Raw genomic sequence first — 20,524 nt, forward strand, 5'->3', positions numbered from 1 at the left:
GGAGCAGCGCTGAGGGTCAGCCCAGCACAGGGGGCACGTGGCTCTACCATGAGCCTTGTATGCCATCTCTCCGAGGGTCCCTCAAGACATCAAAAGGGATCTTGGTACATGCAGAGTGCATCCTGGATATGGATATGGAGCCTTAAGTGCCGTATTGAACAAGGAGCACAAGGAGCAAGCCACCTAACACCAAGTAAATTCTGTGTGTTCTGCAGCTTTTCAGTACCCCAACAGGTATTATATGGGGAGATGCACCATGGAGGGGCTCTGGCATAACCTGCCTGAAAATAAGCTGTTTCTCCCAAGTTCTCACTGTATGTCAGGGATGTCCGGTGCTCATCGTGGGTGCCATGCAACACTGCTTGGTGAGGACTGAGGCTGTGGCAGACCCTTCATCTCTGACTTGTGGAGGGGCTGCCTCCGGCTGATTACTGATTGATGCCTGCAGCAGGTGTGCTGATGGACATGCTGTTTCCAAACACCAGGGTGCTTTGAAATAAAGTAGTTTCAATATAAACTTACAGCATCTTTTAGAAAGCTGCAATGGATATACCAAGAGCCTGTCTTGCTGGCTATTTGTTTTTGTTGCTCAGATATGTTTGTTCCCTGTGTAAGGGCACAGCTTAATATGCTGTTTATCAGGGACAGTTAATTTTTAATTAGTCCAATTTGATATTACTTTTTCTAAATCTCACTGCTTTAGTGGCTCAGCTGGGGAAGCAGTGAGATTTCAGCTGGCCGGCAGGCAGCCCATGGAGCAGCCAAGGAGAGAGTCACTCCAGCCCTGGAGAGCGTCACCAGCAAATGGCTTCATGCTCACGTGCCCCCAGCTACAGGCGCCGGCTGCCCTGCTTTCCAGAGCACTGCCACGGAGAGGATTTGGCCACAGCTGTGACAGAAAGGAGGCGTATTCTTGCTACTGACAGTGGCATGTGTTTCTGTGGCTCACAGGCACGCTCGTACCCCAGCTATGTCAAACCTTCACCTGGAAGCAAGCTTTGCAGGGCTTTGCTCTGTTGCTGCAAAATGGCCTCAGAGGAGCCGTGCAAAACTGTCCCATCCGGAGAAAGGTCACTGAAGTGAGAGGCTGACATAAGGGATATAACCCATGGATGCTTGGGAGAGGAACCTGGCTTGGGGCCAGGCTGCTGCAAGCTTTGCCTTTGTAGCTGCAGCAGGGACAAGCACTTCAGCAAAAGGGTAAAGGACAAGCCCACTTCAGCTAATGTTTGGGACATTACTGTAAGCATTTCTGAGAACCCCAAACACAAACCCTGACTTGGAACTAAGGAAAATTTGTCAGTCCTGTTATTTCCAGCATTTCTGAGTATGCTTTTTTTTAAGCAAAGTGAGAAGAGAAAATATTCCTTACCATCTTTTGAAATACATTATAGCTATGTAAGAATACAAATCTTTCAAGGCCATATCTCTTCTCAACCAGCCAAATGAAATACAAAATAAAACTCCATTGTTTTACTCTTATGTTTCCTGTGCCTTATGGCTTGAACCATGGATTCTCTTGGCTGAAGTCCATCCCAGTAAGGATTTAATTTGGGAACACTTCACCCTTCTAAAAATAAGGAAAACTGAGAAGAGCAACTAACCTGTGCTGAATAAAGATCTAAAAAGACTTCTCCAGGATCTCAAATTAAAGAAAATATGTTACCCAGTGAATGTATAAAATATTATAAGCTTGCCTCTATGCAGCAAACTCTTTCCTGGCATTTTAGCCCTATCTGGACCTTTTCCAAAGGGAGAGAACAAATCATCAGTCATATCTTTTTTTTTCTTCTCCTCAGACACTTACTAAGAACCAGGCACACACGCAAAAATAAAAGAATGTAGAAAACATCTACCCACTTCTGTTTGGTTCCAGTGTTTTTAAAGCATTTGACTCAAACTGTTACCCAGAAGTGAATGTCAAACTACTGCAAAACCGAAACCAGACATATTTCCCCAAATGGGACAGAAATAAATCTATCTAAGGACCTGTGACTTAATGGGACAAGATGTGCAATAGGTGCCTTCACCTAGAAAAAGAAGAGAAGCAGCAGGATATAGCAGCTCTGCCCTTCTCAGGTTGTATATATATATATATGGGACCAAACCCCACATGATGCTGTGAGTCCAGATGTCCCTTACACAAACAAAAATCCCATGTTCATGCTGGGAGGACCTCACCGCAGCATGCAGTAGGCAGAGGAGTACAAAAAGCCTGGGGTCAATGAGTGCAGCCCTGATCAGGGGGCTGGTGTCACCAGCTGCAAGCTCTCAGCTCTCTGCAGACACTTCTACTGTAGAAAGCCCATGAGGCTGTTAGAGTGATGCAAAATTGCAAGGATAAGAGCCCTCACAAAAGCAGGGTCTCTAAATGGCTCTGGAAACCTTCTATAGCATGCAGGTGGTGCAAAGTGAAAAATGGGGGGGGTAATCTTACTAGCCAGGGAATTAAAAAAAAAGTCCCCAACAAACCCAGTCACAGGGAAATTTGGTTGAAGAAACACGAGTCGTGCTGAGAATGAAGATGTGCACAGACCAATTGCAAAAATACCACAGCAGCATTTTCAATTTGTTAGGTAATAAAACTGAGCTTCCTCAGTGACCATTGGTGCAGACCCTCACAGCGGCAGCAGCTCTGCATCCCACAGGAGATCGCTTGCCGCTGCCAGTGTTTGCAGCCCCCTGGGCTGCAGGGCTGGAGGTTGGGGAGCTGAAAAGTCCCACTTCAGCAGCAGCAGGGCTGGGAACCTTTCCTGTCTTGCCCCCTGGCAAAAACATACCCCAAGTGTGGCTCCCTGGAGTGGCTAGTTACTCTCTGTTACTAAAATCTGGAATCAGGAATGCCCTTTGGAAGGCAGCTGAGTACCTGTGGTCTCTCCTCCCTCAGCACCCGTCTTCCTTCCCATGTGTGCTCAACATCAAAGCTACTGGGGGTTCAGGGAACGAAGCCACCTGCGCCACCCTTGGCCCTCTGCCCCTCCTGGCTTATTGCAGCTGGAGAGCAGGAGCCCAAATGCCATTATTCCTTGTCATTGCTCAAGAAAAGTAAAGAAACAGGGCTGCAATGAAAGAGAGAGCGGTTGAATGGAGTTAGATTGCCAAAATGCCTCTTGCAAGGTCCATTTACTAGAAGATATTAAGGATATTAAGCCCAAGCTCAGATGGCATTGGTGGCTCACTACCCATCTTCCCTCTTGTGTTCTGGGATTGTTTTCTGGCTACTGCGAGAGGCCAGCCTTCTGTTCCCAAGCGCAGGGTTTTTTCCTGACCCTGCAGAGCCCCTCCACGGTGCCATTTGCAACTCTGTGGATCACTTTCACCTGCTTGCTGCCCAGGGAGGGTTTGCTGCCCGGTGGTGGGCAGTACTGGGATGTTTCCCTGGCTGGGAATTGTCCTGCCCTTTCAAAATGGGTGATGGGAAGCCCTGGGAGCAGTGTCTGCAAGCCAGGCTCAGAGGCAGCAGTTTGCTGCTTTTAGTGGCCATCAGAGCCTGCGGCAGTGGCCGCCTGAGTGGGAGGACTGGCTGCAAGCATGAGATGACTGGCAGTGGCAGCTCCAAAGACTCCCAGGGAGGTGGGGGACGGGCTATGTCTGTGCCTTATCCTGGGTAACAACATGGTTATTGTGCCCCACCACCCATGTTGCCTTTGATATTTCCCAAGCTCACTTAGTCATTTGGGAAAACAAAGGCTGTTATTGTTCTCCAGGCACACAGCTAAGGTGTTCTCCCTCCTCTCCGCCTGCACCTCACCCCGTTGGAGCAAGTAAATTCCCTTTCTTGCAGGGATGCAGTCTGGAGTCACGGAGGCCACCCCATTCGCAGTGGGTCCATGGGCAAAGAAGCCGCAAGGCAACAGGGCTCTGCAGGCAATGGGGTGCTGGGGCCAGCATCCCATCAGGGCAGCACAAGTCTTTGGGGGTGCTGGGTGGGTCCCCGCTGGCGTGGCCGTGTGCGGTGGGTCATCAGAGGACCCGGCCAGGTTGGGAAACACTGGAGAGAGGATGTTGCGTCACTGTCCCAAGGCAGAGTTCAAGTTTACAGACCCCGGCAGGTCACCAGAGGTCCGGGACTCACATAGCAGCTGGGATGGCGTCGGTCACGTGTTGCTCTGCCACTGCGCTTGCAGTGTCTTTGCAAGACAGAAGGGGCAGGCTGAATGAATGAATACCGGTGCCTGCATGGTGTGGGCGTGGGGAGCAGGCCGTGGGCACAGCAAGTGGCCTCCCTGGAGGGGCTGGTGCAGTTGGGAGGCACGCTGGCCAGAGGAGTTCACAACACGCACACGCAGCTGCTGGTGAGGGGCCCGGGAGCTGGCGGCCAGCCCGAGAGGGAAAAAAAGAGAGAAACACTAAAACAGGCGCAACCCAAGGGGGCCAGGCTGGGGAGGGGGTGTTTATGGAGTCCTGCAGTCCTTGGATGCCATGGCGGGAGGGCAGCAAGGTCGTTGTGCAGCCCAATCCGGCAGATCCCATTCACAACACATCAGGGGTTTGCTGCACGTAGCTGCACAAGTTTTGATCCAGACTTGAGAGTTTCAGGGACTGGGCTCATCAGCGCACCTGCCCAGCGGCAACAGAGCCCTGTTGTGAGAAGTGAAGTATTTCTGTGGATCAGCAACGCAAGGAGGAGGCAGGAAGCTGGAAGGAAGGTTCAAAGATCGATTTTCATTCTGGCAGAAGGTTAAGGGTAGGGAATACAAATGCTGCCTCCAAGGTCCCGGAGAGCTCAGTATATGAACTGATGATCTGGAAACAAAGATGAGCAGTATACCAAACATTTTTAAGAGATGACTCAAAGCTATTGACTCTTGAGGAGATCAGAAAGGGCTGTAAGTAAAATGCAAATGTGGCAAATGGGCAACGCCATGCATTTACCAAGGTTTAACTGGGCATGTGCAAAGACAGAAAAAACAAATTGCATGCAAGAATTACAAAGCTCCAGACGGTCTCTAGCAACTCAAGAAAGGATCTGGATGTCACACAAACCCTGGCTCTGTGAGTAGCTGCAGGTTAAAAAAAAGCACACACAAAATATCAGTATGCAGAAGGAAGAAGGGGAGAATAATATGGAAAATATGATAATACTATTATGTAAATCACTAGCACGGCCTCTCTGGGAATACTGTCTGCGGTTCAAGTCAGCCTTTCTCAGAAAGGGCTGATTAGGGGCATGGCAAACTCGCTCATAAAGAGAGATTGAAACGATTGGGGTTGTTTATCTCGGAAAGGAAATGAACAAGAGGAGATTGGCATGGAGGGAGCTGGTCCAGAGCTTCTGGTTTTCTTCCTGTTGAATTCTAACGCTCTCATATCTGGTGTCACTGAGAAGTGCATGAAGTGATGTGGCTCTCCTCTGTCACACACAGTTTGCTCTTTTTCTCACTCTCTCCCCCAGGGGAGGCACAGCATATGCAGTTATGTTTTACATTTTGGTAAGATCTGGGGAGGAGGAGATGGCTAAGGAGGAATAATTACTCCCCAAAGTAGGCATATAGTAGAGAAGGTGAGAATGGGAAAGGGGGATTTGCACCTGGACGGAGGGGTGGAAGGTCCTGACTTTGGGAGTCTCCTTCTATCTCCTCAGGCAGACTTCAGAGAGGCTGGCAGCTACTGCCCTTCTCCCAGAGCACTTGGGACTTTGAGACCAGGCTCCAGGGTTCCTTGGAGATAAAGATAAGGAGCTTGAATTTGACAAGTTGTTCTGTAAAAAGCATCAGGATAGTCAGAGGTACCTTCAGACACACAGCATTAAGCCACTGCTCTCTGTCTACTCTGAAGCACCAAAGAAACCTTCTCTATCCCCACATTACCCTAGGCAGCCAGCACGCACAGCCAGAGACGACTGTGACCGTGACAGCCTGTGCTGTGGATGTTGACTCGATGCAGCGTGCTGAACTCTCCCCTTTCTCACACAAAGACATTTGATGGCATTTAGGCCTGTCAAAGCCAGAATGACTAAAGGAAATACCTGTAAGTGCTCTCACTGTTCTGGGCTGCAGGAAGCACACTTGCAGGCACATGGAGCTGCTGAGGCCTACAACCCTGCCTGTTTCACCGCATGAAGCCCAGGCTGCTAACGAGACTGTCAATGGCAGAACAAGCCTGGTGTTCCTAGGCAGATTCAGCATGGGTGTCCACCCCGGCCTCAAGGGCAGCTGCAAGTCTAAGGGGGAAGAGGAGACTCCTGTCTCTGCCGCAGTGACAGCTCAAGCCAAGGTGGGAAGCAGCTGCTCCACCCTGGGCTGTCCAGGCCCAGCCTGGGTCCCTTCAGGCCACACCATGGGGGTCCCACTTGTCCCCTGTTCCCCTCAGTCCTTCCCCATGGCCTTTCAGGGTGTCCCCGGCCCCCACCCTGCCCCAGCCTCTTCCCCACAGACATCCCCGCTGAGGAAGCTGGCTCACCACGGAAGCTGTCACCCCTCGAAGGGCCTGGCCTCCTCAAACCAGAGCAGCACCTGGCCCAGCCTGTCCCGTCCCAGCCCCAGCTGGGCGCAATTGGGGGCGACAAGACCCCCTCCCCGCCGGCAGGGGGCAGCCTCCCGGCGCGGGCGGGCGTCGCGGAGCGGCCCCTCCCGCTCGCCGTAGGGCGGCGGGCGCGGCGCCCCGCCGGCAGGGGGAGAGACCGCCGCGCCGCCGCCCCACTGGGCGCGCGCCGGCCGGAAGTCCTTCGCCGAAGGGACGGTTTGGGCCCGGCGAGCGCGCTCTATGATTGGTCGCGACCGGGTCACGACCCGGAAGCGGGTCGGCCATGTTGCTGAGTGACCCCCGGAGCCGTGCCGGGAGGGAGGCGGCGGTGGGGTCCGACGAAGGGAAGGGGTTGCTGTGAGGGGCGCGGAGCCGAGCCGAGCCCATTCCCTTTTCCACTCCGGTCCTTCCCGGTGAGTGTGATGCGGCCGGTCCCCGTGAGGCCTCCGCGGGCTCAACCGCGGGAGGGGACCTCGGCGGGGTGCGGGTGCTGCGAGCGGCCCTGGGGCGGCCCCCCACGGAAAGGGCCAGGTCATAGGGCCTGCCGGTTCCCTCGCAACAGGACGTGCGGCCTGCCGCCTTTAGAGGGCCCGTTATGCCCTGTGCGCCGCTAGAGAGGCTGTCCCGTCCCTTCCCGGGACGCGGAGGGCGGCGGTCTGTGGGGCCAGGCATGGAGGGAGAGGCGGCGGCCGGTGCGTCCCTCGGGAAGGGAAAAGCTGACTCGGATCCCGCACTTTGTCACCTCTCTCTAGGTCGCCCGTCCACGCACCCGTCCCCCATGGCAGCGTGGTCTCGGGAGGCTGTCCTGACCCTCTATCGGGCCCTGCTGCGCCAGGGCCGCGGGCTGCGCTACACTGACCGGGATTTCTACCTTGCTTTCATCCGCCGCGAGTTCCGCAAAAATCGGGGACTGCAGCAGCTAGAGGACAAGGAAAGGCAGTTGGAGAAGGGGCAAGCTTTCCTACAGAGCAAACTTGGGGGCCTGGTTTAAAGATTCCCTGTAGGTCCTTTTGGCCCCACTTCCCTCTTCCTTCCAAAATCTCCTCACCAACCAAAAGAGATGATTAATGTTCCCTGCCCACCATTGTCTTGAAGAAGTCTGGAAGGTGCTTCCACAGGCACACCAGGAGGGCTCTCCTGTTCTCTTTACAAATGCATTAGGTCACAGGTAGGTCATTTACAATGATACAACCATGTTCTTCATGCTACTATTACAGTTAGCTTTGTGAAAGTGTGGTTTTATTCTGAGAATGAAGAGTGACTGGATTCCTGGTTCATCAAGGCAGGAGCATTCCTCCTGAGATTTCAGCTTGGTCGCAGAAAACCAAAGGACAGTTTTAAACCACCCAAGTCAAGCAGGCTCTGAACCTTTGAAACTGACTTAGAAAACCAATTTCGAGTCAGGGTGGAAGAGTTTCCTGGTGTTTTCATGTAGGTTCACTGAGGATCCATCTATGGGTACAGCAGTGGCAAAGTGTGTTTTACACGTCTAGTTGGCCAGGGAGACTCTTCACATTTAAATATCAAGATCAGGTTAAATGGGAATTGGGCAAAACAAAAGTACACGTGTAAGAAAATATTAATGTTCATGCTATATGTGACTTGTATGAGAGTCAAACCCACCAGCCTTGAGGGCAGGCATAAATGTCCAGTGAAAGCAAGGGAGCTGTTCTCTTTGTGGTACATTGTGGTCTCTACTGTTGGTTTTTGGGTGTCTTTTGAAGTATCTGGGACCAGCCATTGTCCAAAAATGAGTCTGAGAGTGGATGCCGAGACTGCCTGTCAACTCTTGGGAAGATTCTGATTTGTTAAGAGACAAGCATCTGCATCGCCGCCTCTGAGCAAAATTACATGCATTAGATTGAGAATAAGAAAATAAATTGGCATAAAAAAGCGCCATGCTTTGGTTGAGAAACACAAATTAAAAGAAGACTTGAATGGTCATAGAGTTTTACACGATATACAGGATTTTATTGCAGAATATTGCTGAAGTAAATCTTACTTTGTTTTTTAAAAAGCATTATATGATTGCATGATTAAACCTGCATCAATGATTAGAAGCCCCACATTAAATCTGGGTTTTTCTTTAGGTCATAAAAGGACCTGGAAGCGAAGAAATGTTGTCATTGCAGAGCTTGGTCAGTACTGTTCTGGTGTGTCTGGGAATAAGCAGCTCCTCAAAGGAGGATGATTAAAGAGGCTGCAGCGTTAGGTGGTCCCTTCTTACAGCTCTGTGCTAAGACCCCAAGAGCCCTGAGGATGGGGTGGAGGAGAAGGGAGTGAACCGTCAGAGTTGCATGTTTTGACTCACTTGTTTAATGCTCCTGCTCCTTCCAGATGAGATGGCAGGCGCTGGGCAGCGCAAAGGGAAAAAAGATGACAACGGCATCGGCACAGCCATTGACTTCGTGCTGTCCAATGCCCGGCTTGTGCTGGGCGTGGGTGGAGCAGCTATGCTGGGCATCGCCACACTGGCTGTCAAACGGGTGAGTGAGCGTGCAGGACGGTGGGGTGGGACCTGAGCATGGGGGCACTGGAAAGGAGTGGGAAACAAAAAGACCCAGGATGCTGGCAGTAGGCTGGGTAAAATGCAAATGTTGGTCCCTTAACAACTCAAACTGTGCCTGGTGATGTTGCTTTAGATGTACGACCGGGCAATCAGTGCTCCCAGCAGCCCCACTCGCTTGAGCCAGTCGGGAAAGAGAAGCTGGGAAGAGCCAAATTGGTTGGGTGGCTCCTCACGTTTACTGACCCAGGACATGAAGACTAACCTCAGCCGCTCTCTGCAGACCCTTCCTACTGATCCTTCGGCCACAGACACGGGTAAGGAGCAGGGTGATACTCCTGCATTACAGAATCATTCAGGTTCATAAACCCTGTATTCATTTAAAGGAATACAGGAAAGAGAATACTCTGTCTAACCCAGGATTTTGATGTTTTTCTTTTAAGCAGGTCTACTGGTAACTTCAAGAATTAGAGGTCGAATCAGGAACTAGTGAATAATAGTCATCTATTTGCATTCTTCATTCCTCTCATGACTTCATGGTCTTAAGCTTTTTTTCTCCCCCAGTCTTTTCTTTTTCAAGCTGGATGCTTACTGATGCAATCTTGCCCAATAAAAAGCCATTCCATTCCTTTCAAGCTCTTTGCCTTTCTTTGACCCATTCCAGTTTGTTTCTGTGTTTTTAAGAGGAGAATATTCAAATTGTGAACATACTAGTAATTTATAACAGTATTTCCTATATTATTTCTACCGCTTCCCTAATAATTTCCGTAACGCTGTTTGCTTCTTTAGGGCTGCTTATCACCAAGTTAGTCTTCATCAGGCTGTAAAAAGTGACCTGCACTCTTTCTGAGTGGGATAATAAGTTACTTAGAGTCCCTCAGTGTTTGTTATATTTGTTTGGTTGTTTTTTCTCACTGATTTTACTTTCTATCCCTGGGCACTTCAGGAGATTTACACTTGGAGATTTAAAATAAAAATCGGGATCAAGCTTTTAACTTGATTTCCAGATTCTCTGCAAGAAAGTCAGCTTCAGGATGGCAGTGGATTTTCTGCTGAGGAAACATTAAATAACTAGACAGCTGTGTTAAATGGGGTCTGGATCATTTGATTGGAGTCCCCAAAGATGAAGATTGAGAAATAAAACCATTGATGATGGCATCTTGCAATCTTGACTTAAAAATAAATTAAAACGTAAGATGGAAAAATACGTTTTTTCATGAATAGGCAATGAAGTCTTGGTTCCCTATGGTTTTGCTGGCTATTTCCCTTTCACACAAAACCTGAAATCTTTCCAGAAGACCCCAGTGGGACAAGAGACAGCAGCTGCTGAGGTTGGGCGAGATGGGTCTGTGCGCAGCTTCATCAGCCATTCTGCATGTGCTTTGTGGCCAAATGCCTCTTGTCACACAAATGTGCAACAGCTGATTGCCTTAATGGGGCCACTGACTTGGGGGTTTCTCCTGCACCCATTAAGTACCACAGCCCTTCCACAGATCTCTTAGATCTGTTATTCTTCCTTGTTTCTCCTTGATAACTTCTGAAACTCTTGGTCCATATTAAGAGAAGTCTGAAATAGATGGGAAGCGTTGACTTATTTCTTTAGGAAACCAGTCAGAAAAAAAGGGGCTTCAAGAATCTGTGCAGGTTAGACATTCCTTAATAACGCAGTTGGCAGCATAAAACACTGTATTGCTGTATTGTGCCTAAGGGAGTGCTTTCTGTTCTTTGGCCAGTGAAACTCTGAGGGGAGTTTTCAGTGGGGCTCTGCTGGCCCCAAGATCTTGCCATCCTTCTAAGTGTTGATCAGACTCCTAATAACTATTTCATTTCCAGGTGGCATGATCTCTGCTCTCATAACCTAGTCAGGACTGGGGTTTGCTGATAATTTGTAAAAATTCATTATAATATTAAAAATTTAATGAGGTCATGAGGGTTGTTCAAGAGTGTTTTATCCACTGGTCTGGTACCATGTTGAAAGCTTCTGAACTGGTAACAGTGCTGAGTTTTTGATTACATTGAACTGTGGTACTGCCCATGTAGCCATTAAAATTACTTCCTTGTACACAATATTAGTCTTGTTCTGGCTAAACTCCAAATCTAATAACTTGTTTTCATCCGGTCTGATGCTCATAGTATATCTTTTGAAGTTTCTCAGCACCTCCCTTTTGACTGGTGCCTGTGTCAAGCATGCAAAATGTCTGCTGAAAGCTTTTGAGACTTAGGAGGCTGCACTTCTGCGCTGCAGATTTTCTTCTGCGGATCACTTCACAGTGAAACACTGCAGACGATCAACAGTTTCCCTTCTGTCTTGCAGACTTTTTCCGACCCACAAAGCCCAAGCCATCTGCCAAGAGGAGTCAAGTGGAGCTGAAAAAATCCCGCCTTCGTCTGTCTCTGCAAGAAAAGCTCTTTGCTTATTATCGGAGGAAGGTAGCTATCCCAGCGGATGAGCAGGCCCGGGCCAAGCAAGCAGCTGTGGATATCTGTGCTGAGCTGCGCAGCTTCCTACGTGCCAAGCTGCCGGACATGCCCCTGCGTGACATGTACCTCAGCGGCAGCCTGTATGATGATCTGCAGGTAATTCCTGGGGCCATGTGATGGGTTATTATTCAGAAGGCTGACTAGGCAGGGCCATTTCAGGCTTCCCTGTTGGCAGTGCTGACTCAGCACAACATTTCTCTGTAATAAGGCTCCTGGTGTCACCTTTCCCACTGTGGAGCCAGGTGTTGATTTTTGCAGTACTGTTTGAACAGGCATGACCAGGCTGCTCTGGTATTGTCTGCAAAGCATTTGCTTTTTGCTGTTTTATTTCTCCAGATTATCTCAGCCCTTCTTTTCTTCCCCTCTGTCTCTCCCTTTAGCTGTGTTTTTTATTGCTGTTTCTCCCATAGACCTCTGTTTTCTCTCTGTCCCTTCTATCTCCTTCCAAATCCTTCCAAATACATGATATTCCCTTAGAACTCCTGTGTATTCATGTAGGTCTTCCCTGCTCTTTTTTTTTTAATGCATGACAGACCTGGATTGGACAGCAGTCCCTTCTGCATATCTCCCTGATGGCAAGATGCCCATGGCTATAGTGAGTGATTCAGAGGCACACTTTTTTGTTTGAGTCAGAGCTCTGGAATGGAGTGTCAAGTGTCCAGTGAAACTTAGATCTGGGGTCTTAATCACATTGGTGAAAAGGGATCATTAATGACCTTTTTCCAAACAATGTGGCTGAGGGCAGTACCTAGTTGTAGCATGGGATAATTAAACCATGGCAACTTAAGCTTGTCTAGAAACTTAATACTCTGCCTTCTGTTTTAAATTATCATGTGGTGTTGCTGTGCCCTGGGCCAGCTGCATCTCACATCCAAGGAGTGGACTTCAAGCAACAGGAGGCAAAATGATTCATCTATATGCAGTCCATGTCAGGTCCTGAAGTATTTAAAGGTCTCTAAATAGGACATACCACATAAGCACTAATTTGGGTTATACCTTGGAGTTATCCCATTGATGATGGGAAATAGTTCTTCAGAATGTTTTTTGACAAAGGGAGGCTGTGAAGCCCATGCAGAGAGGAGAGTGAGACAGCTGAATCCTTATTCCAAGTTCCTTTGAACAGAAGGCTATCTAAAGGTGATGAATAAAACTGAGTGTGGAGAGAGAAAGCTTGTTCTTACCAACTTTTCTCTCTTGTGAAAGGTAGTGACAGCTGACCACATCCAGCTCATTGTGCCTCTGATGCTGGAGCAGAACCTGTGGTCGTGCATCCCTGGGGAGGACACTATCATGAACATTCCTGGCTTCTACTTGGTGCGTCGGGAAAACCCAGAGTACTTTCCCCGTGGGAGCAGCTACTGGGACCGCTGTGTGGTGGGAGGTTACCTTTCCCCCAAAGCTGTAGCAGACACCTTTGAGAAAGTTGTAGCTGGCTCTATCAACTGGCCAGCAATTGGGACTCTTTTGGATTATGTGATCCGTCCAGCAGCTCCCCCAGCAGATTTGACGCTGGAAGTCCAGTACGATCCAGAACGGCATCTTTTTATTGACTTCCTACCATCCCTGACACTGGGTGACATCATCCTTGTGGCCAAACCCCATCGATTGGCCCAGAATGACAATTTGTGGCGACTGAGCCTGCGGCCAGCAGAAACAGCTCGCCTCCGGGCCCTGGACCAGTGTGATTCTGGCTGCCGCTGCTTGTGCCTGAAGATCTTCAAAGCAGTATGCAAGTCAAACCCAGCCCTGGGTCACCTCACTGCCAGCCAGCTCACCAATGTCATCCTACACCTCTCCCAAGAAGAATCCGACTGGTCCCAGGACATGCTGGCTGATCGCTTCCTGCAGGCGCTGAAGGGGTTGATCCGCTACTTGGAGGCAGGTGTCCTCCCTAGTGCTCTGAACCCCAAGGTGAACTTGTTTTCAGAGCTCACCCCTGAAGAAGTGGATGAGTTGGGCTATACCCTCTACAGCTCTCTGTCAGAGCCAGAGGTCTTGCTGCAGACGTAATGAGGCCTTACCTAGGGAAGTATTGAGAGGGTTTAGCCAAGGTGGACTTGGATTACTGCGAAATATGTCTCCTCCACTTCTCTCTCTCTGTCTCCTTTTGATTCATTATTATTTTCTGCTGTGGAGTTGGTGCTCCCACTGAATTTTTTGGTGCTACAGGTCCATTTCCATCATCTCTGTCCCAACAAGTACCAATTGGCTAGGGAAAAGAGGCTAAAATTGCAGCCCTAAGATCTTCCCATAAATTCTATGGACGTTTAAGTGTCTACCAAAAATAAAACGAAACTATGCACTTCTTTCTCCTGTGGTACACTTACTGCAGTGAGTCCATTTTGGTCTGAAGAAGATGGAACTGGGCTGGTAAATCCAGTGATGATTTTAGCAGACTTGCATTGAGGTCCTTCCTTTCCTCCAGTCTGACTTTGCCCTATGTTTCTTTTTCTCTGCTGTACTACACTGTCTCCTTTTTTTAAAATTTTTTTTTCCCTGGTCCCTTTGACCCAGTCATGCAGGGCAGACTGAGATGTTTTGGATAGGGGTTTTTTTTGTATTTTTGAGTGCATAATTGATTACACTGGCAGTATTTAGGGCTGTAGAGCTTGGCATAGGAGAATGGCCGTGCCCATGCTCCTACAGAGCCTTCTCATCCTTTGCAAGCTGGGTTCAGGAGTGAGGGCTGATGCTTGTCCAGTCTGCTGCAGCACAACCTCCAGTATGGCAGTTCTCACTGAGGCTGTCATAGGGGAGGAAGAAACAAACCTTTGTGGTCTGCCTGTGTGATGAGGCCGAAGGAGCAGGGCTTGCCATTCCTGCCTAGCCAGATCTGCTGGGTGTTGCTGGTGGGAATGGCCCTGGGAATGGAGAACAGGGTGGCTCCTTAGATGTCTCTGGCCTAGAGGAAGAGAAGCTGATTCTGGGGGAGGGGTGGGAGACACGCACGGGAACAGGGACTTTTTTTTTTTTTTTTATCTTTTTCCCCAAGAGCTTATGGCTGTTCTGGTTTATAGGTGGTGGATGCAAGACTGCATGCCTCAAAGGACTTTGTAATAAGCACACGTAAGCCAGATTCTCACCACTTGTCTCTGAAGGTGATAGGACTGAACTGGTGTCATCAGCCAGGTTTTGTCCCATACACTGATGTTAGGGTACATATGCAGAGCTGACATTTAGAGATATGTTGGCTTTGCCATCTGCTCTCAGTGTGTGTTTTAGTCCCCTCCCCAGCCACCTCAGAACTGAGGCTGTCTGTCCCCTTCCTCATTCCCACGTGCTGACTTTCCAGTGCTCCCAGTTTAGAAACTCTTGGAAAGCTGGTGAGGGTACACCTTCCCATTCTGTCTGTTTGGACCTGTTGGTAATGCAGTTCTGCCCCCTCCTGTTGATGGCTGCTGTCAGGCCATTCTCCCTTGGCTGCCCTCTCATCTGCTGCTGGACTGCAGTATGGTTTTTGGGGGGCAGCTGCTGCACTGTAGACTCTACACCCTTCATTAAGCCTTCTGGCCTTCTGCCTTCAAAAAGGGGGAGGGAGGGTGTCCTCCTGAGTCTCAGGCTGTGTCTAGCATAGGTATCATTATGGAAACATACTTGCCTTTTCTCAGCTTTAGCACCTTTGTTCCCCTTGCTGTCCAGCTTCCCTAGCCAATGGAGAGGGGCACTGCAGCAGCAGAGTTTGGAGGGAGCAGGAATCTTTTTCTCCTCCCTTCCTCTCAGGACTTCCCCTCTCCTTCCTTTGACAGAGAAGTTTCAAGGTGAGTTTCAGGAATGGAACCACAGCGGGGTCTTTAGCCCTTGTTTTCTTTTTAGAGGCAGTGCTGGTGAGATGAGGGAGGGAGCATCTTTCTCGGACAATCCGTCCATTTTAGCCAATGTGTCAGATAGTATTCTGTATACAGTGATAACACAACATTGCATTTTAAATTATTTAATCCTTAGGGTACTGGTATTTTCTAGACTGCCAGATGCATACTTTGAAGTTTGTGTGTGTATATAAAGTCTGTAGTCTATAAAAGGTTAACAGAAATTCTGTTTGTATGATTTTGTGTTTTGTAAGTTTTGCAGCAGTCAGAGTCGGTCAGCTGTTGATTGCTCTTCACTCTGGTTCCCAGATTTTTTCCCCTCTTCCTTTCCCTGCCCTCCGCTGCCTTTCTGATGTCAGCCTTCCTACCCTAAAAGCAGACAGATGAGACTTGGAGCCTATAGGTTACTGGGGGAAATTCCCCTTTTATTACTTGAAGGTCAATAAAAATATTAAAATATCTGGGTTGTCAGGAGTTCCCCCTAAGTTAATTTCTTCAGTGTGATCTCACCCCTCACTTGGTGCTGACTCCAATACCATGGTCTTCACACAGAATTGAGCAGCAACATGGTTTGGAATGACTAAAACTATAGATACAAAAAAGGCAAGACATAAACAGGAGGAAGCCACTGTGAGCTGGCTCGAGAACAGTTGCCACATACGTATCTCTGTATAGAATTTTTTGTATGAATGCTTTTACGTCTTCCTGGCAACCTAATGAATTAATATTTTATGGCCATTTCTTGCTGCTATTGAGCTCAATTTGTGTATCAAATGGAGACTGAAGCTACCTTTTGGCCTTTTCTGTAGACTTGGCTCTACTTCACTTGAATCACTTCCATCATTTTTTCGTCTCAGTTTTTCCCTCTGAGCTAGCCACAAGCCTGTTCTCAGGGGGCAAATGTTCACTTCCTACAGGCAGCCACCACAGCGGGCAACAGCTGCCCTGGCAGTGGCAGTCTCAGCAAAGGCCAAAGATGTAATGGGTCACGGAGACACTGCAACTAGGAGTATTTCAAGAGCAGGGTCAGGCACAAGGGCAACAGAGGCAGGGAAGGAGTAGGGTTAGTATGCAGGAAATTTACACGAATGCTGTACCCGGCCTGTGGGTCAAACAGACTGTTGCAGAGTCTTTCGAACTGGCACCTTTTGGTATTAAATGCAGTAGTGTGGTGACATACGGCCTGGAGGGCTGTCTTATATGTAGGCTCCTTCCTAGTCAAAGCTGTAGCCCAGAGCAAGAGGACCTAAAGTTGAATGTGAAAAGGGCAGCTCCCGGCCACCTTCCTGTCAGAGCAGCTCAGAGACAAATTGATTGTAAGAGGCCCAGAGCATGTGTTTAGTTGGTTGCTGCCTGGGCTCCAAGAATGCCTTGGTGTGTTCTGCTGTAGTTTAGCTCACGTGAGTTTCCCACGAGATTGTTGTTTTGTTCCCTGTAACCACAGGACAAGGACCAACTTGCTCAGCTGGGGGTTTCACTGCTGCTGAGCTCCACTGCTAATCCTTCAAGTCTGATGGATTTCTTTTCCTGTGTTTAAAAACAATTATGGAAACAAGAGGCTACTTTCTGCCTTCTGGTGAGCTGCCATCAGGGCCCTCACTCTTAGCATGTGGGTACTCACAGTGAGAAGTGAAATGATACCCCATCTCTTCCAGGCCTGGAGGCTGTGGATTTGCAAAGGGGGGAAGTCTTAAGTGCATGGTCTGTGACAGAGTGAGTGAAATTCTGAAATAAAAATACTTTCCACAGTAACCTGTTTGTCTCTAGTGTGTTTATAAACAAAGGAGTGTCTCTCTGCTTTTGTCTCAGAGCATCACCTTTATGCTGATATAATTCTGCACCAGTGCTTGGGGACTGACAGCCCCTTGCTGATTTACTTGCTTTCCCTTTGTGGCTCTGGGTGCTCAGTGCTCTGCAGCTTGTCTGGAGAGAGCAATCAGCTTGGTACTGCAGCGTGCTGGCTCCTGGCAGCATTTGCACCAGTCACAAGATGATGCCTAATCATGGCACTGTGCCTCCTATGCTTTCTCTGATAGCCTGCGTGTCCGGGCAGGCACCTGCTTTTCATATGGCTCCACAAACTTCACAGGCTTCTGTGCCTCTTTAAACTTTCCTGTGCAGACTTCCCCGCGCTTGCTCAGTCACATGTTGGTTTCTATGTGCTAATCCTCTCCCCTGCCAAATGCGCTCCTCTCTTATCCATGCATCAGCCTTGCGGCAGTGAGGAAGCTGCTGTGTCAGGGGCCTGTGTCTGGTGTACTGAAGCTCTTTGCAGTAAGACCCAGTCTTATGTGCCTGCTTGGGAAGGTGGGGTGGAAGTGCTGGATGTCAAGTAAAGCGTGAAGTGATGTTGATGGATCCCAGGCTTCTTAATTCTGGGAAGATGTGCTATGGTGACAACATTGTCTTGTGAGACTTGTTTTAATGAGGACTTGGCAATTAACATTTAACTATTTTGGAGGATATGTTATGATACAAAGGCAGTCCATGTCTCTAACATCTTTTTTTTTCCTCTGATACCCCTTGCCTGTGTTGTTTTGGTTTGGTTTTTTTCCTTTAATCTGTTCTGTGGTAGAAACGGATCAGAGATCAAGCACATTTCACATCATATGGTCTTATGGGAACAGCTAAAATGAGCTGCTTTGTGGAATCTGTGCCAGGTATTACCCCCTCAGGTTAATGCCCCTGGAAAGCCTAGAGCTTGCAATACATGTTTAATGTATGCAGTGGTTTGCACCTTTGCATAAAAGCTGTCCCGACATGAATAGGGAGGAAAGATCAAAAGATACGGGTTTGTTTAATGTAGAAAAGAAATAATTGAGAGGAGTCATGATAATTATTTCAAGTATGGAAAAAGTTGCTACAAAGAAGAGGAGCATAAATGGTTCTCCAGGCTGCAAAGAGTCAGCGTCTCTTTGTTCTTAGCCTAAGGAACAAACAGTTTAGGAGGACAGCGAATTTTGGAAAAAGCAAAGTGTTTTGCATACTTTGTTGTATAACCACAGTCCTGTCCTGGAAATTAATGTAGCTGAGCTTACATTTTATTTATTTATTTTAGCATCTCTTAATTTTTAAAATTAAATAAATTCCAGCCTGACTATTCTGTAGCTGATCTTAGGCTGGGGGAGAGAGGGTGACTGTACCCCAAATTTGAGATTATCATGCTAAAGTGTTGAACTGTATGATGAATGTTTCTTTTTTTCCACAAATACTTAATCACCTCTGTGTTTTTTAAGGTTTATTTTAATATTTTAAGCTCAAGAGAGAAAAGCTGTAAACAGCTGCGGCTTTTTAAATTTAGTCTCATAGAAAAAAGAGGAGCCTCTTCCAAATGAGGATTTTCTCTTCCAGAGAAGATAGAATATGTTGGCCCGCTACCCACACTACGTATGATTCAATGGCTTCAGCATGGCTCACTGAATCTCAAACTGGATCTTGAAATGCTGGGCTTTACTCAGAGATGCAGCAAGGAAGAAATGGGAGATTCTCCCTCCTACCAGTGAAACCCAGTATTGGCTTCCAGCCCTAGGAGGACTGCTGCAGTTGAGACACTTGGAGAACTGTTTGAGGTATCTGGATTTTATCTTCTTTATCCTTGCCAGGCTGAGTTATGATCTGTGTTTATAATCTAAGGGATTAGATTATAAACTCCCTCCCCCTTTTTTCTCTTTTCTTTCTTTTTATTTTTTAAGAGTTACTACCTTCTTAAAAACAGTTCTCATGTAACAAGTGTGTCCCCTACACAATCATGGATAGCACAGTGTAAAAGTTTTACTAGCATACTCCAAGAAAGACAGCATTATTCACAAGTCACAGAAACATGGTAGTGAGCAGGCTAATAATATCTTTATAGTATGTGATCCTGTGGAATAATCTTGCAAATGGTAAAGCAAAAGAATGTGGTCAGAGCAACAGGTAAGGCAGGGAAGATCTGAAATCATTCTGTACATAGAAAGCGTTCTTGTCATTTTATGAATAGCAGGAGAGTGGGAGACAGAGTTTGGCTCATGGAACTCAAACTTCATGATGTTAAGCTTTCCTAAGTACTCATGCAAAAGTCAGTTCTGAACAAAATCACTTTAAACACACTAAAAGTCAGATTGATTTTTATTTTGCTGCCCTGGTTCAATTTCCCTGGCTCCAGTGGCTAAATATCTCTTTGATCTGTCTATTAACACTTAGTGCTAAGCTTCTCAGGGGAAATATATATATATATATCAATTCTATCCACGTTCTTCATGAAAAGCCTTCTCTATACAAATAATGTGCAAAAGTTGCTTGCTTGCTTTGGATTTTCTTTTTTTAGGCAACAGTTCTCTTGGTTCAGCGCAAGCCCAACCCTTCCCCTGCCTCTCACTGTGGTAAAATTGTCACTGTTCCACAGCAGCACAGGAGTGATACACTGTCCCATCAGACATCCCATTACAATGATCCCGGTCCTGTAAGACTCTTGTCTCATTCTGCTCAGCATTGCAAAGGACAGAGACCTAACAGGCAACAGACACAAGGGCATAGATGGCAAATGATGGACTGTGCTGGCTCTTTTCCTGTCCCATGACAGACGTTACTTCAAAACTCATAATGTCCTGGCAGGCTCCTTACCCCCTCTGAAAGGCAAGAAGCAATCATTCTTGGAAGCAGTATGGCAGAGAGACATTTTTGCCTTCAAATTCTTGAATTTATTTAGCCCAGAGGATAGTTACAGCCTTGGACATAATAGCTACCGCCACTTACATAGATAATACAATCTGAATTATATTAAACTCCTGGTTGTTTATAGCAGTGGTGATATGCTGTCAGAGGGCCTGAGATATGCTGAAGCAAAAGTATACAAGACACAGTAATCCCACAGGCCACAGAGCTGCAGCTCCCACGTTGCTTGTTAGAGAGCATGTTGGCAGGGGTCCCAGCTTCTTGGCATTCAAGTGGAGGTTGGTTTTTGCTGAGGCAAGCGCATGACCAAGGCACAAACCTTCTCTTTTCCAAATCACTGCCTGTGGCCGTGAGAGAGACAGTAGAAAGCATCTAGTCCAGTGCCTTTTCTTGAACAATGAGCTAGTGATTTGGATTAGGAACCTTTCTCCTCTTTCTTTTTTTTTTTTTAATTTTGTAGATTCTTTCTTATGTAAGAAGAGAAAGTTAAGAAAAAGAAGAGTGATTCATCTGCAGTCCATCACTTTGCACTGTAAAGGAAGATGCTTGGTGTTACCAGTGGACTGGACTCCCAAGCCTTGTGGTCTGGGACAGACTTCACCCTTTTGTGGTC

At 47.8% G+C, this 20,524-nt stretch overlaps 2 protein-coding genes across 2 annotated transcripts; both read left to right on the top strand.

Annotated features, from left to right (window-relative positions):
* The first annotated feature begins 6,718 nt into the window (after positions 1 to 6,718).
* Positions 6,719 to 7,456, top strand: MIURF (mitochondrial elongation factor 1 upstream open reading frame). The gene is made up of 2 exons (XM_074826700.1): positions 6,719 to 6,878; positions 7,218 to 7,456. Exon 2 carries the CDS (start codon positions 7,244 to 7,246, stop codon positions 7,454 to 7,456), a length of 213 nt encoding a protein of 70 aa, XP_074682801.1. The 5' UTR covers positions 6,719 to 6,878; positions 7,218 to 7,243.
* A 1,351-nt stretch (positions 7,457 to 8,807) lies between these two features.
* MIEF1 (mitochondrial elongation factor 1) lies at positions 8,808 to 13,752 on the top strand. The gene is made up of 4 exons (XM_074826695.1): positions 8,808 to 8,951; positions 9,108 to 9,288; positions 11,286 to 11,548; positions 12,656 to 13,752. Exons 1-4 carry the CDS (start codon positions 8,808 to 8,810, stop codon positions 13,460 to 13,462), a joined length of 1,395 nt encoding a protein of 464 aa, XP_074682796.1. The 3' UTR covers positions 13,463 to 13,752.
* Positions 13,753 to 20,524: the final 6,772 nt, after the last annotated feature.

The sequence above is a fragment of the Strix aluco genome, chromosome 5 (assembly GCF_031877795.1).
Source record: "Strix aluco isolate bStrAlu1 chromosome 5, bStrAlu1.hap1, whole genome shotgun sequence".
In the NCBI taxonomy this organism is placed as follows: Eukaryota; Metazoa; Chordata; class Aves; order Strigiformes; family Strigidae; genus Strix; species Strix aluco.